Source organism: Thamnophis elegans, chromosome 12, assembly GCF_009769535.1.
Source record: "Thamnophis elegans isolate rThaEle1 chromosome 12, rThaEle1.pri, whole genome shotgun sequence".
In the NCBI taxonomy this organism is placed as follows: Eukaryota; Metazoa; Chordata; class Lepidosauria; order Squamata; family Colubridae; genus Thamnophis; species Thamnophis elegans.
Window position 1 is genome coordinate 45,121,238 of NC_045552.1, and position 17,093 is coordinate 45,138,330.

General features: G+C 40.7%; 1 protein-coding gene across 1 annotated transcript in view; it reads left to right on the forward strand.

Moving 5' to 3' along the window:
* Positions 1 to 7,157, forward strand: part of LOC116516224 (connector enhancer of kinase suppressor of ras 2-like) — a 371,953-nt gene extending 364,796 nt beyond the window's left edge. Inside the window, exons 23-24 of the mRNA XM_032228651.1 lie at positions 1,884 to 2,083; positions 4,434 to 7,157. Coding sequence (XP_032084542.1) covers positions 1,884 to 2,083; positions 4,434 to 4,649 — 416 coding nt within the window. The 3' untranslated portion in view covers positions 4,650 to 7,157. The remainder of the gene's footprint in view (positions 1 to 1,883; positions 2,084 to 4,433) is intronic.
* Positions 7,158 to 17,093: the final 9,936 nt, after the last annotated feature.

The following is a 17,093-nucleotide window of genomic DNA, read 5'->3' on the forward strand; positions in this document are numbered from 1 at the left end:
GGGCTTCTGCTCCTCGGGCATGTCAAAACATGAACATCTCCATTACAGGCAGAAGAACTACAAGAGGTTTCTGTGTGAGATCTTGAATAGTTAAGTCAAAGAAGATCAGTGGTGGATTTCAAAAATTGTTGGAACCTACTCTGTGGGTGTGGCCTCCTTTGTGGGAGTGGCTTGCCACCCATGTGACCGGATGGGAGTGGCTTGCCGCCCATGTGACCAGATAGGAAATTAATACTTAGGTTGGTCCAAGTAGCTATTCAGAAACTCTGGCATTGAAGCATGCAAGTCTTAAAGCTGTCAAGTTATAAGATCCTTGCCAGTGGTGGGTTTCAAAAAATTTTAGAACCTCTTCTGTAGGTGTGGCCTGCTTTCCAGGTCCACTGGTGGAACCTCTTCTAACCGGTTCGGTAGATTTGACGAACCGGTTCTACCGAATAGGTGCGAACTGGTAGGAACCCACCTCTGGAGAAGACGTTTCTGGATCAGATGAACTCACTAGCCAGCATGACACAATTTCTAGCATTTGTAAAAGTAGGGTCATCTTCAGTAATTGAGGCAACGAAACATCTGGTAGAACAGACAGAACACACAACTTAGGCTGGAAGTTCTGGAAGGGACCTCAAAGGTCTTCTAGTTCAATCCCCTTGACCAAGAAGACTTATATACTATCCCAGTCAAATAATTGTCTAGTCTATTTTTGAAAACTTCCAAAGATGGAATGCCTACAACTCCTGGAGGAAAGCTGCAGGTAGAACTCAATTTACAATAGCTAATTTAGAGACCGTTCAAAGTAACAACGGCACTGAAAAAAGTGACTTAGGATGGTTTTTCACACTTATGACCGTATCAGCATCCCAGCCAGCTTTAGACAAGCAAAGTCAAAGGGGGACATTACTTAACAATTGCATGATTCCCTTAACAACTTGGACAGAAAAAGGTCATACATTTGGCCACAACTCGCTTAATAACCACTTTGCTTAGCAATGGAAATTCTGACCCCATTTGTGGTCATAATTTGAGGACTGGTTGTTAGATATTAGGACCTTAAGTCTAGATGGTATATTCTGTGGTTTGGTTTGGTTTAGTTCATACTCAGAGTTCACCTAGGTAAGAAAATGTCTCTTTCGTAGGTTTTATGTTTACATTTTATTGGGATTAAAACAGAGATAGCAACAGTGTCAGAGTTTTGCAGCACATCCGACCAGCGCACAAGTAAATGAACTTCAGCAGGATTCAATTATATATTAGAAGCTTATTTATATACAATGCCATACATCAGAAGTCAGCATACAAAATCAGGAATACAAAGCAATATTCATAAAAGCAAGTCATTACAGAGTAGAGAGATACAGAGGCCATCTATTGTACAGATGTTGCAAAGTTACAGCGGCTAAACCAACTCTTATATACAGTTCAGTAAGTCTAAGCCATGCCTAGACTCCAAAACTGTCTCTTATGGCCCCATACAAACAAATATTATGTTTCAGTTTCCAAACAGTTCCCATTGATCTGTTGCCATGTCTATTCCTGTCTATAAACATTCATACTCTGACAAATAGCCATAGCACTTAGACTTATATACCGCTTCACAGTGCTTTACAGCCCTCTCTAAGCGGTGTACAAAGTCGGCATATTGCACCCAACAATCTGGGTCCTCATTTTACCGACTTCAGAAGGATAAAAGGCTGAATCAAACTTGAGCTGGTGAGAATCAAACTCCTGGCAGTGGGCAGAGTTAGTCTGTACTAACCACTAACCACTACGCCACATGGCTCTTATTTACACAATAGTCATCTGCACAATAAGGATTACATCTTTAACTTTGCCTGTTTTCCTTCATTAGAAATATATCTAGCTTCTAAAGCAGGCTTGCTTCTCTTTAGAAAAAGTAGAAGAACGAAGGAAGAGCACAGATGGTCTTCATGAACTCTACAAGACTTTGGAACAAGCCAGCTTGTCAGCCTTTGGAGAGCAACGTCCTTCCACCAAGCAGGAATTCCGGAGGTCCTTCGTCAAGAGATGCAATGACCCTATCGTCAATGAAAAGTTGCATCGCATCCGAGTACTCAAAAGTACTTTAAAAGTAAGAACACCTTACCCCTGTAGTAGATTCAGTGAAAGGGGCTGTATAGCTTGTTATAGTAACAACGAAGAGTTTTTCTACTTCTGAATCAAAGGTGGGTTCCTACTGATTTGGACCGGTTTGGCCGAACCGGTAGTAACTTGGCAGCCTGGGTCACTGGCACCGGCAGTGACCCAGGCCTGCCATGCCCCTGAACCAGTTCTCCTAGGGCACTGCCATCTTGATTTTCAGTTCTGTGCATGCGCAAAACACCTTTCATTGCAGAAATGTATCTATTTATTTTGTTTTTCAACGTTTTGCATATGAGCAGACCTTTGTTTGTGCCAATGCGCACACATGTTGGAGCATGTGTTTGGTGTCTGCAAGAGTGAAGTGAGCGTGCGCGCACAAAAGTTTTTGCACGCCGAACCAGCAGTAATGCCGGCACCAACCCACCCCTGCCCTGAATCAGAGGAATGTAGAAAAACCAATTAATAGCAGTTAGACTTCAATAGCAGTTAGACTTATATACCACTTCATAGGGCTTTCAGCCCTCTCTAAGCGGTTTACAGAGTCAGCATATTGCCCCCAACAACAATCCGGCTCCTCATTTTACCCACCTCAGAAGGATGGAAGGCTGAGTCAACCCTGAGCCGGTGAGATTTGAACAGCCGAACTGCAGAACTGCAGTCAGCAGAAGTAGCCTGCAGTGCTGCATTTAACCACTGTGCCACCTCGGCTCCATCTAGTAGCCATCTGTAGGTCCAAGCAAGGAGAAAGACAATTCGACCCATGAAAAGACCCTGCTGCTGTCATTCAGATAGTGAAAGAGCATTTCTATCATCACATGGAAAGATCTTCCCCTTATGGCCTGGGTGAAACATCATGACACCAAGACAGAAAAGGGCAAGACTTGAACGTAATGTTGGGCATGGAGGATCAGGATCACACATAAGTTCCAGTTCAGAAGATTTATTGCTGAAACCTATACACAAGAATCTGGGCAACTAACGTACAAAACTAAATTGGGGCCTGATAAAGAGGGGATTCAAGAGGGGTTGGACTTATAACATTAATGGGAATGTAATGACTCTAGGCTAATGATTCACTTGACTCCACCTTCCCGCTCTGCCTCCTCTTTTCCTTCCCGTAATGACATGAAGCTGCTGCTTTCATCGTTCTGCTTTGCTTCTCCCACCCATTTCGGCCCAGACACTGTGGATTTCACCCCCAATGGATCTAAATGTGTGATTCAACTCCTTCTTTTGTCCTTGCTCTGTCCATGTAATCTCATTCCTCTACTCCAGTGTTTCTCAACCTTGGCAACTTGAAGATGTCTGGACTTCAACTCCTAGAATTCCCCAGCCAGCGAATGCTGCGAATGGGGAATTCTGGGAGTTGAAGTCCAGACATCTTCAAGTTGCCAAGATTGAGAAACACTGCTCTACTCTTTTTTCCCCACCCACTCCCTTTTCCTTATGTTTTATTCCAAAGCTGAAGGGAGGGATTTTCCTCTCCCTGACATTAGTCAGGTTAACCGTCAGAGATCGCGTCAAGCCGAAACTAAAGTTCAAAATTAAACGAATAATAATGAACCATAAATCATGCACATGTCAAAACAGACACAAACACGCCCACCGTGGTGCAGGAAGCCAACTAGGCCACGGCCACCATGGCCACGCCCACCCAGCAACGGGGCAACGAACCCGTTGCTGCAATTTTTGAAGCCCACCCCTGGACACAGTATTCTGCTGTGGAGTAGACCACCCCTACGGCTGAAGCTACTCATTTACCGTATTTTTTGGAGTATAAGACGTATAAAATGCACCAAGGTTTTGAAGAGGCAATTTTTTTAAAAAAGTTGTTGCACTGTGCAAACCTTCCAAAAACTGCCCATTTTTTTTTATAAGGCATGAATAGCCTTTAGGAGGCTTGTAGAGTGCTCCTGGGGGGTGGGGTGGGGACAAATATGAGCAAAAAACAGCCCATTGTTTTGCAAAAATGGGCCCATTTTATGTAAAAAAGGGGCATGGATAGCCTTTAGGAGCTCCTGGGGGCTGGGGGGGCCAAAATTGAGCAGAAAACCGCACCATTTTTTGCTCATTTCTGCCCTCCCCAGCCTCCAGGAGGTCGCTGAAAGCCTCCATAAGGCTATGCATAGCCATTTTGGTGAACGGGGCAGGGTTTCGGGAGGCCAAAAATGCTGTATTCAGGGTATAAGACGCACCCAAATTTTCAGCCTCTTTTTTGAGGGAAAAGGGTACGTCTTATACTCCGAAAAATACAGTAGTTCCACATCATTTCTGGAGTACATTGTTCCTTGGATTGATTTTTTTTTTCCATCTGAAATGTTTCTCTTTTTTCCGCTCAGGCCAAGGAAGGAGATCTGGCCATGATCAACAGCTTGCTCCACGAACCTAACTTGACGTCCAAAAAGTTCAAAGAATGGAAAATAAAGAACTATGAGTTTTTTCTGGACATTTGTGAGTACAGCGGTGCTTTGAAAGCCCAGAATGGAGCTTCTGAACTCACCATTACGGCCTCTCTGCTCTCACACACACATTCCTTCATCGAAACCCACGTCTGACCCCCGCGAGGGATTGTCGGAAGAAGGGCGGAGAGCCACGCGGGGGGGAGGGGGGGAGGGACGATCCCTTGTGACAGAACACTGTAACCCGTATCAATAATGTATCCAGCTCTATTGTAAATAGATTGGATAAGAATTTAGTACCATCGGATGCCTACTGCATTGCATGACGAGACAGATTTCTTTCTTTATTTTTACTCCCCTTTTTCTGGAATTATTTTGGGTTGTTTTTTCCCAATTCTGCTTTAGTGAAGAAGCAGCGTAGAAGGACGAACGGGCATAAAACGACACAAAACTGCAGTATATTTATAAAACACCAGTATACTTACCCATATTTTTTAAAAGAAGTTTAGTCAACAGGATTCCTCTTTCTTTTATATAGGTAGATACTCTGCGCTTGCTCGTATCTAGGTATATAAAACGGAACGTGAAAGCTGAGGTTTTATTTTTTAAAAAATATTTCCAGAGACGTCCATCCTCATAAATTTCCCTCCCCCTTTTTTTTTTCCTTAAGAGTGGAGATTTTAAATATGAAAAAGAGAGAAAAAAAAAAGAAGAATAAATAAAAAAGAAAAACTCCATCGCTCTTAGGAAAAGAGGGTTTAACCGTTCAGCATTTCCAAGAAACGACCTGGGTTGTGAGATAAAAAGAGAGCTTGGCGAGGTCTAGAAATGGAAAAGTTAAATTCCCCTCTCCCCCTCACCTTTTTTGGCGTGCCTTAAAGTATGCAGCATTTTATCCCAGGAAAACCACTTGCTTTCGGTTTGGCCTGTCCAGGCTCAACCGGTACATGCTGTTGAAATGCTGTGCTATTCTTACAAAACTGTGCCTGCTTTTCGGAAGATTGACCCAAGACACGCATGAGGGTGTGTGCGCACTGACACACAACCCGTACGTTCATGTGACAGAGAAGAAATTAAGGTACGAAAAACTGTTTGTGGGAGCAGGATTGTGCAAACAGGCAGCTTCTGCTCACCCTTCTGGCCCGTCACGAGTCGGGGGGCCGAGAACGTAATCCATAATTTCTGGAAATCGGTAGCTATTCCGGATGTCAGCAAATGTGCACTGTGAATTTAAAGGCCAGAAACCTACCAACGGCAAAATTCTGATCTTTGCAGACTCAAGACAGAATAACAAAATAAAAAACAGCCAAACTGAACACCAATGGCTGTCTATATTTACACTGTGCTATTGAATAAAGATCCTCAGATTTATGATTTGAGAACCTTTGCAATAAAAGAAACCTACATCCTGTCGAGGCATTATCACTGAACAGGGAATTCAAGGCCAGTAAGAGACATGGGTTCTCCTAATCACCCCTGATCCTTCTGAACCTATCCCGTTGAGTAGGAACTCATCCTCCATCCTCATGTTCATTCAAAAACTTAGTGGAAGTCTCTAGCTCTTCAGGAACACTACTAGTAGTAGAAGTAATAAGTGAATCTCTGTCCTGCAGATGTTGTTGGATTTCAATTCACATTTGTTCTTCAAAACTGGAGCTCACCTAGGTTCCATCCTAAAAGTTTCTACTCAACGTTCAAGGAAGTAGGAGTAGAACACTCTTGCATAACCTCACTGCCCAACATGGAGAAGGAGTGAGCATTCAAAGCAGAGCTTGACAGTAAGCAAAAGGATATCAGGTGCAATGTTACCATTTTTTAAATGTCTGCATTAAATATTCTGGACTATAGAGCGCCATTTCCCAACCTCGGTGGCTTTAAGAGGTATGGACTTCAGCTTCCAAAGTTACTCAGCTCCAGTCATCTTACAGCCACCACGGTTGAGAAACATTGCCATAGAGGTCGCATAGCCACAGAGAGAAACAGATTGGGGTCTCTAGAATTAACCTACATATGAAGCCTACTAGAATGAGAATATATCTGCTGAATATAACTCCACACTGGCGACAGGGTGGGCATCTGGCCAGTAAAAACTCAGGCTCCATTTAGTTGCCCAGACTCCACCCTGCAAGGGATTATGGGGTTGTTAAAAGAGAATGATGAAACTTACTAGAGCTTTTTCAGAAAACTAGAATGCAGGTAATCCTCACCTTACAACCATCCTTTTAACAATTGTACAAAGTTGTGATGGAAATGAAAAAAAAGTGACTTATGACCAGTCCTTGCACTGATGTATGTTGCAGTGTGCCCATGGTCATGCGATCAAAATTTGGGCACAAGACAACTAGTAAGATTGTCACTTATGACTTTCCCAGCAGTCTCCCAACAAGTAAAGCCAATGGGAGATGGTGTTGCATAACAACTGAATCACTTAGCAAGGGATGTTCCAGTCCCAATTGTGGTCAAAAATCAATGACTACCTGTTTTAGAGTATTGGAATGCTGCCATAGGCTCATCGGAGCATTACGGGAAACTCCCGAAAGTCTATCTAAATAAGTCTTGTTAGAAGGGCAACTTCCAATCACAAGCAGAAGTTGAACAAGGAAATTGGTACTTGAGACAGAAGATCTCAACTCCTACTCCAGATCAATAAAATTAATCTAGTAATTGGCTGTTTATTGTCCCTTTTTCATTCCCTTTCCTTTTTCCCAGATGTGCTTCTTAAAACAGAGCCCATTCAGCTTGGCTTATTATAAGCCAAGCCTAGCCTATGGATTTTAGACAACATAGAAGGATGAATTGAGAAGAGAAATATTCATTTAAGACGTTCCTTGGTGTATATTGGTTTACACTCGGTTCCTTGAGAGCCCATTAGCTGTATGCTGCAAGGACGTGCCTTCTACTTATTTAGGAGGAACTTACATCAAATTCTAACCAGAAGAGCATTTGGAAGTGCAATGCTATGTTGTGAATTTATTTGCTTTAAACCTTTTGCACCCTTCTGCAAAGCAACTAAACTGAGTTTTGATTGCATCATCCCATCCATCATATTGCCTTTTTTGATCATACATTGAGACATTCCTGGCACATGAAAAAACCTAATACCTTGACTACAGAGTTGAAAGTCCAAATGTTGAAAGCATTTCTAGGACCAAACAGAACTCTGTTGGCTACCATCTGACCACCACTAGCCATTGGTCAACATGCTTAACTAAGTTAAGTTTAAAGTCTTGGCAGACATGTTTGCACTGAAAGATAAGCCTAGTTGGTTTTAAACTTGGTTTGCTTTTTGGGTTGGAGTTTTGATGTCTGTTGAAAACCCAGGTTAGTTTTTCATTTCATAGATCAATGACTTGCATCCAGTTTTGGTCATCACACTATAAAAAAAAAGATGTTGAGACTCTAGAAAGAGTGCAGAGAAAAGCAACCAAGAGGATTAGGGGACTGGAGGCTAAAACATATGATGAACAGTTGCAGGAACTGGGTATGTCTAGTCTAATGAAGAGAAGGACCAGGGGAGACGTGATAGCAGTCTTCCAATATCTCAGAGGCTGCCCCAAAGAAGTGGGAGTCAAGGTATTCTCTAAAGCAAAGGCAGGACAAGAAACAATGGATGGAAACTAATCAAAGAGAAAACCAAAGTAGAACTAAGAAGAAATTTTCTGACAGAACAATTAATCAGTGGAACAGCTTGCCTTCAGAAGTTGTAGGTGCTACATCGCTAGAGGTTTTTAAGAGATATCTAGAATGGTATAATGTTTCCTGCCTAAGCAGGGGTTGGACTAGAAGACCTCCCAGGTCCCTTCCAACTCTGTTATTCTGTTAAGAACAAACTCACATGGGTTAATTTATTAATCAGGTTAAGCATAGCATGTGAACATAACCACTGGGTAGTGGTACTAATGCCTCCGGAGGGGGGGAAAAAATAGCAGCTGCAACCATGGTGTGGTAAGGCCAGATACCAGCTCCACAGATCAAGACTTCTAGGATTTGAAGAGAAAAACACTGAAGTATGTGAAATTTTAAAAATCAGCATATTTATAATGCCAGAATGAAGCCAGGGCCTGATTTGACCAAACAATCTTTGTTCGCTAAAGCATTGTTTACTTATTTGTAAGCAAGCATTGTGCCCTTGTCCTTTCCTTCCCTGCGCACTTCAATCATGGTTTATTAAGCCAGAATAAACTGGTTTGCCTTGAACAACTAGCTTTATTCAGTTGGATGTATATCTCATGAGATTACGGCAACTACTTTGACGTAGGCAAATAAAAGCTTCTGTCGCAATCTATGTCTGTCAAACAGAATGTGATGGCAGTTTGATATTCTAGTAATCTGTAATTCTAAGACTAAGGTAAAAGTGTAGAAGGAAAGATGGTGTCATAAACCACAGAATAGAGACAGGGGGACAAAGATGGGGTTTATATGCCCCAATCTCAGTTTTGATATGTCTGAATCAGACCTTTGACTCTTGTTTATTTAACAATTACTTTCCCAAATAACTTTTTTTTTTCTTTTGTAAACTACTTTCTGCTCTTAGAAAAAGAAAGCATCTGCATTTTTCAAGGCAAGTTTAAAAGGAGTATTTGATACACTGGTGATAATAGATTCTGGTGCTTCCAAAGAAGACACTGAAGTGACTTCACATCCCAAACCATGTGCTTCCCAAAACATGTTGCCAAAGGTTTATAAATCCACTTTTTATTTTTGTTAGCCTCTCACATGTCGGTCACTGTATAAATCTATGCAGATCAACCTTTTCTATAGAGTAGCTGTCCAAATTTGGCAACTCCTGATCTTGGCAGCTAGATTGATTCCGCTTCTCTGTGTCCTCACTAACTTGTTTCTTTGCGTTAAGAGCCTATATTTCATAAGTTCACAATCAATCAATCTCTCTCTCTCTCACTCTCTCTCTCTCATTGAAAATGGCAATTTTATTGTTTATATGGTAGCAATGTTTCTCGATCTTGGCAGTTTTAAGATGTCTGGACTTCAACTCCCAGAATTCCCCAGATAGCATGCGCAACACTGGACTATAAGCTCCCTGGACATGCATATCAATCTAAATTTATGTCTCTTAAGATAAATGAACAGTATTCCTTCATCTCTCTCCCTCTCTCCCCCTCTCCCTCTCTCTCTCTCTTCCTCCTCTCATCTCCTTTCTAAAACATGTATTCCTACACAGGAATGAGACCTTGCAGTTTTGACAAAAAATATTGCTGTTCTATTAAGAAACACCATACAACAGATCGAGCCTAAGGTTGTTGCATTTGGTTTCCACTGAAATCAGTGTTTTCAATAGCAGAGAAAATATGTGGTTCAGGGTTAAATTGTGGACTACTTTGTGGTTTCTGAGCTTATTTGCTTGCAGACATTTCATTACCCAGCTAGGTGACATCATCAGTGTGAGTGTGTGGATTTTGCAGCCAGGTTTTATTTAGCAATAGCAATAGCAGTTAGACTTATATACCACTTCATAGGGCTTTCAGCTCTCTCTAAGTGGTTTACAGAGTCAGCATATTGCCCCCAACAACAATCTGGGTCCTCATTTTACCCACCTCGGAAGGATGGAAGGCTGAGTCAACCCTGAGCCGGTGAGATTTGAACAGCCGAACTGCAGAACTTTAGTCAGCTGAAGTAGCCTGCAGTGCTGCATTTAACCACTGCGCCACCTCGGCTCTGTTTGAGGGATTTGAGGGATTGAGAGGTCCTCCTTGGTGGTTACTTGATTAGACTAGTGCTTTTTGCCTGTTCATTTGTCTGGTGGTGATCCCTGCTTATCTGAGTATAGGCTGCTGGAGGGGGTATTATATTTTGGTCACCTTCTTAATTTTTTTATTGTCTCCTTTGAGCGGTGTGTGATTATAGTTTGTATGTCTATGGATGGTTGGTTTAAGTCCCAGGGATTTCAGTGGAAATCAAATGTGTGATTAAGATGAGCTACAGTCTGGTGCTATTTCATCTATACTGAGTAGCATCTTCTGGGCAAACATTTTAATCAAGAGCCACATTTTGCTGATGATATGGATGTATCTGAAACAAATTAGACTGTAAAGATAGAGGCCACAGGGATGAAGTTGCTGGATTTCTTTTTGTTGTCTCACACATCTTGTTTTCTTCTTGTTTGTTACTTAATTTTAATAATAAATTTCATTAAGGTAAAATAAGGTAAAAATACAAAATAAAACAAAAGTTAGAGAACTAAGAGAGGAAAGAAGGAGAACAAAATAGTGACTTCCAACTTTTTTCGGAATAGTAAGATATAAAAAAAAATGCAACCTCAACCTTTCTTTTCCAGTTCACAACATTTAAGCCATTTCTATAACCACCCATTCATTCTAATCATCAAAACCTAAAAGCAAAGGTTTTTTTTTTCATTTTTAAGCAAAAAGTCCAGAAGTAGAAAAAGAACAGACCTAGAAAGTCCCTTCCAAATCTGTTAATCTGTTAAATTCTTCTCTTTGATTAAAATGGTCCATTTTGCCATCTCCATTCATTCCATCACCTTCACCTTCCACTCTTCCATTGTGGAAATTGGTGTGTTTTCCCATCTTTGTGCATATAAGATGCTCGTTGCTGTTAACATGTAGAATAACAAAGTTCCACATTTTCTTTCAAGTTCTTTGTCCATCAAACTTGATGATTAAAAGCACCTTCCTTGCAGTTACATTTCCAACTTCTTTATAAGTTCTTGATAGTTTCTCAGGTGTTAAATACCAATGTCCTACATCTTATATTCTTCTTATCCAACACTCTCTTTTCTTTCATCATCTGCCTCTCAAATCCCTAAATGGGCAGGGAAAGAGAGACTGCTAGAAGCTGAGCTGAATGCTTCTGTGACCATGAGTTCTTTCTAAACCTTCTTAAACTCTTATCTAACTTTCATCCTTAATGTCTTCCAATAGGATACCCCTGAAGTGTCACTTAAATGTCAGACAAAAGTGACAACTGCTCCCCCCCCCCCCCCCCAGAAATGAAAACCTGAAATAGGCCTTCACCTCATGTGAATCCATCCAGGCCCAACATTTATCAGTTCAGGTGCAACACTTGTGCAAGCCTAGTGAGTGGCAGAGAACTAAGGTCAAATTTGGTTGTGTGTTTTTATCCCATCAACTGGAAGCAAAGAAGCAGCTCTCTGATTTGGCACACTTCTCTCTATTCTCAGGCAAAGAAACCTGAAGCAGTTTAATGAAGTACATCTGCACTCAAATATAAATCATGCTACGTTGGATTTCAACAGCCAAAATCTTCTTCCAAAGAATCCTGAGAAATGTAGTTTTGTGAAAACATTGATCGTTCCGTGGTTGGATTCACTCATCGTACGGAACCATGAATCCACACTAAACATGGCTGGATTTGCACAATTACATTAAGGCTGTTGCTTCCTTGTACCTAACATCCTTTGGGGAGGGGGTGTTATTGTATCGCCACTGCATTTATCTCATCCTCAGTCCAGGAGTAAGGACATAGATTTGAGTAATCCTTAGCTGTCCCAGCATTAAAGTAGCATTTAATACCCCAAACCTCTTCAAGGATAGTCCTAAGATGGATAAATATGTTTGGCTTTGAGTGAGTGAGCTATCAACAATAAATATTCATGCTAGGATAACGTTCTACACTATTAAGGATGAGTGGAATGCAGAACAGGAGTAAAAAAAGCCCTTAAGCCATGTTCCATGGTTGATAAGAGCAAATTGCTGGTTTCTTGCAACATGGTAAGCCCAATCAAACCAATCACCCAGTTGCTTAGAACAAGAAACGAACCATCCCTGCCAGGTCAGTCTGGTTCTTTGGGAAGAAGCCATGACAATGGAATCAACCTGTCCCAAAGATGTGACTTGAAAGTTGTTAGGAAGAGGAGGAGAAATTGAGAAGGGATCCCTTTTTTAGAGTTAAGCAGGCTCCAATAATGTCTAGGAAGAATTGGCTTGTACCTCTTAAGGATCCAGCATCTGCCTGCTGTCCTGCCAATGAACGGAGTCCAACTTTTTTCAAAGTTCAACCTCTGCCCGAAACAAAGATACCGTTGCTTTAAAAGTCCCAAGGGACTCTTTAAAGCAGCCGCATCTTTTCTTCAGGCTTCATTGTCAACGCGTGCACAGCCTTCCTACCTGCACTGATAAATAAGCATCCTTCCACCTTTGACACTGAAGCTGTATTACAAGAACAGTTGCTTCATAAACAGGCCCATAGGTAACCTCGCCTGATTTATTAAATAGCAAATCGATGCGATTTTTTTTTTGTTTACAAATAGAGAGCTTTTTAAAGAATATAATGCTTAAATGTATGAAAAAAAAATGTATGACACCATTGTACTACGGCCCGCACTTTACTTGCATATGAGCTTTGAAATAGGCTGTTGTCTTATTTTTATTTTTATTTTTTTTAATTTTGTTCAGGGGTTGAAGTAGCCACAAGCTGGTACTAAATGTCTGGTTCTCAAGCTGTAGTTTGTTTGTTTTTTAAACAAAAAAAAATGTCTCAGGAGACAGACATTGGCATTTTAAAGAACGTTGAAGGTGGTAAGAGAGAGAGAAAGGGTCATGCTTTCGCTGTGGTTTCTATATCAATTTGTCACCTTGAGACTAAGAGAAAAGTTGAGGCTGTAACTTTCTACATCAGCCTGGGCTTATAGACCACCGATATTCTTACGATATCTTCAGTCATTATGGTGCAACCTGGCCATACAACGTGTGGCTATGTTTTGATGGCCATATTTTGCTAGACCTCTAAACTGTGGTTAGGGACATCATTCTCTGCTTTAAACTTTGATACCCAACTTCTCCAACTGTGGCTTAAGTCATCCTTCTAAACGTCTTACAAATCACAGTTTGGCCCTATTTACCATAGAAGGCTGTCTTAACTTGGATGTCCCAGCAAACCATGGCTTAACTAAATGCAAAAAGTAAGGAATTAGGTCTGCAAGAGGCAAGATAAGGGAATTCACCTGTATTTAACAGTAAATTCAAGAACAGTCTCCACCCTGCCAATGATATTTTTTTTTAATTGAACTATGGTAATGGAAGAAGGGTGTTTTTGGTTAAAACGTGGGTTGCATTAAATGTCAGGTTGCCTTCCTTGGGTATGCAACAGCGCATATGACATTTAACATTTTCCAAACCACAGAATGAAAACAAGGAAAATAATGCATGGTGTGTTTTCCCCCCACCACCACCTTCAAACCTCTCTAAAATAGCGGCTGATTTCCTGCCAGCCAAAGATCAGATAAATGTTTTTTGAGGCAGAAATCTTCGGTTAATGCTAATGTCGTGTTGGCTGTGCTAAGAGAACTCCACAGTCTTTCTTTTGTAAATAATGAGCATTCTTAACAATTTCCGTAGCAATAGGAGGTTTTAAGCCAACCTTCCCTTGGACTGTTTTCAAACAACAATTTAACATTCTTGAGCGCCTTGTATTTTAAAAGAAAAGAAAAAAAAATACAGAGAACCAATGTCTTCTGAAGATGAGGCAGCACTGTTATTAATCCTGCTATAAGCTACGTTTGTTCATTTCTAAATCTTTTGTCACTGGTAAATATGTTGTTCATAGAGAGAATTTTTTTCCATTGGATGTAGTTTTCCCATAAACTGGAAGAACCGAAGGAAAACTTACAGGAATGGAACATCTGTAAGGGTGACCTTACAGTTATAAACCGGAGGGGGGGAGGGTAATCAACCCTTTCCTTTTGCCTTGTTGTTTGAAAACATCTGTTCTGTCCACAGCTCCACTGAAAATGGGGACGGCGTAAACCATCATTTGTGTCTTTTAAAGTCCATCCCCATTGATCTCAATGGGATCTTGTTTCCATCCGTAAGCGTCTATGGGATTGCAGTATCAGACCACCAAAATTAAATTTCAACCTCTGGATAATTCAGATTGTTCTGTGTTTTGGTTTTAAGTTTTTCCAAAGTTCACAAAAGTCTTTTTAATTCTCCTCGCTCTATGTCAAGAAGCAATCACCAATTTGTAGAAGCAATGAATGTTCCTTCCGTCTGGTTTTGTTTTTAGGGGGTGGGGGGGAAATAATAATATTTATTTTTGGTGTGTCCTTGGCTGCATTTCTTTTTTTTTTCTACCACAGATTAAATGTTAAACTTTTTGTGTGTCTACAATGAGAATTTATGAATGGACCATGAGAATTTATGAATGGACCATGAGAATTTATGAATGGAAATAAAATTCACTGTGTGTTTTTCACTGGGCATATACCTCATGGTACATTGCACAGACGTGTAAGTTGTAAGTTGCACTGCAACATTATAAAAGGAACATATTGCTCTTTTTTCAAAGATATTATCTTATTTAAAAAAATATATAGAGACTGTATATTATTGAAAAAGGACATTTATTCTTCCTAAATTGAAAAGTAACTTTTGTTTTGGGAAAAGTTGTAAAACTTCAGTTGTACATTGGACTTCAATAAACGGAATTCTCTGCATTTCAAAGATTCGTCTTTCCTTCCTTAGCACTTTAGGTCCTTGAAGAAGAAAACAGAGGCTTCGTTCCTACAACCCATTTGTCAAGCACGGTAGTCCTCAACCTATGACCACAACCGAGACCAGAATTGCTCTTGCTAAACAAGGCAATTGTTAAGTGAGCCAGGCCCAATTTTACAACTTCTTTTGCCATGGTTGATAAACAGAACAGCTCTTAAGTGAATCATACCATCATAGCAGTTGTTAAGTGAATCACACAGTCCTTAAGTGAAGCCTGCTTGCCCCGTTGACCTTGCTTGTCTGAAGACAGCTGGGAAGGTTGGAAGTAGCAATCCCAGGACCTAAGATTTTGCAACGATGGTAAATATGTACCAGTTGCCTGAATTTTGATCCCATGGCCATGGAGATGCTATGATGGTTATAAACCCAAGAACCAAACGTAGATTTTTTTTTTTCAGTGTGGTTATAACTTTAAATGGACACTGAATGAATGGTTGCAAGTTAAGGGATACCTCTATTACATCTCGAAGATTTAGGCTTGTAAGTTTTAGTTTGTATGTTAAACGACTATGGAAGTGTAGAAAGTTAGCAACCCCCCCTCCCACTTTCTCCTAGAAGAATAAAATATTTTGAGAAATATTAAAAAGGCAGACTATTATATTTCTGTGGATGAGAAATGAAAAAACATGCCCTTGGAAAGCAGCTCCCACCTTCCTTAATAGCCCACAGCGGATGTCAGCGCTTAAGAGATAAAGAGAAAGCTAGCTCTATTCTTTTCTTTTTAAAGGTTTTTATTAGGTAATGTCGCACTATGTCCGATGTTAATAACATCGGACATAGTGCGACATTTCTGGCATAGTCATTTCCATAGAGTTCTTAGATCTTGCAATAATAACAGTTTATATCCATTACATAGGTATGTGCAATCGGTCAAATTACCTACCCATTAGTCCCTTTCTTTAGATAGTTACTATCAATACATATACATATCCAGTTCCTATCTAACATACAATATTCATACCATATTTCCATATTGTCTAGCTCTATTCATAAGCAAATTTCCTGCAGCAAGATCTGAACAAAGGTAAGATTAGCTCTCAGCCACAATAGGAATTGCCCAACAAGCACCATTAAAGTAGGACGTAAAGTGAGATTTGGACATTGTGTGAAACCTACTGGGTCAGGCTGGACAGCCTCTCGGAGCCCCTTTACTTCTATATTAAAAAGCCACATAGGCAGAGCTGCAGCTTGCAAAAGAATAGGAAGCAAGTGCCTAACCACAAGATGTTCCAGCCAACATCCCTATGTCAAAAGTCCAAACCACAAGGTTCAGATAAAGTTCATTAATGACACATAGTCCATTCCTGTAACAAAAGGAGAAGTAAAACTCCATCTCTTATAACGCTTTCTCCTCAAGGTAACCACTAAGAAATGAGTTAAGTGTTTTGGTGTTACGCTGCCTTTGAGAATGTATAAGAATGCGCGCTTCGATAATGAAGGTTGTTCAGAACTTGCAATGCTAGCCTTTGGGCTAGCTTTCTGAACCTGGCTGCCAAATAAACTTTTCCTGTATCCTGAGAAGTCTAAAGCCTGTCATTTTCTGCAACACCATCAGCCAAATTTCAACCGAGCTTGGCTCAGACAAACTCCTAGGATTTGTACATGGCCCCATAGGAATCTGACAACAGCCAACAGAATACATGTTCTTGCACAGCAACAGGAAGTTCAAGTGCAAAGCTAAGAGAAGGTATAAAATACCACCCACTCTCAACTCCATGTGGTCATCTACACCAAAACTACAGACACGTGATTCTGCTTCACCATTAAACCATCTTTCCAATCACCCTCCATGTTTCCAGTGCCTTTCTCCCGATTTGGAACTGAACCAGATGGATATTTCTTCCCACAGGAGAACCCTTCTGGCTATCATTGACATACCAACTGAAAAGTAAGATCATGACTTTAGGGTGGACTTGTTTCCAGATATGTCATCTATATAAAATTCAGAAGAGCATCAACTGCACTGCAGCACCTGACATCCCGTCTTCGTACACACATCTTGCAGATAACTCTGGTTCCAGGTAAGACTGCATAGAAGCCCAGCCTAGAAAACAGAGACCGATCTATCTACTGTCTGTATTTCAGCTTCCTTGAAGGTGCTTTTCAAGAA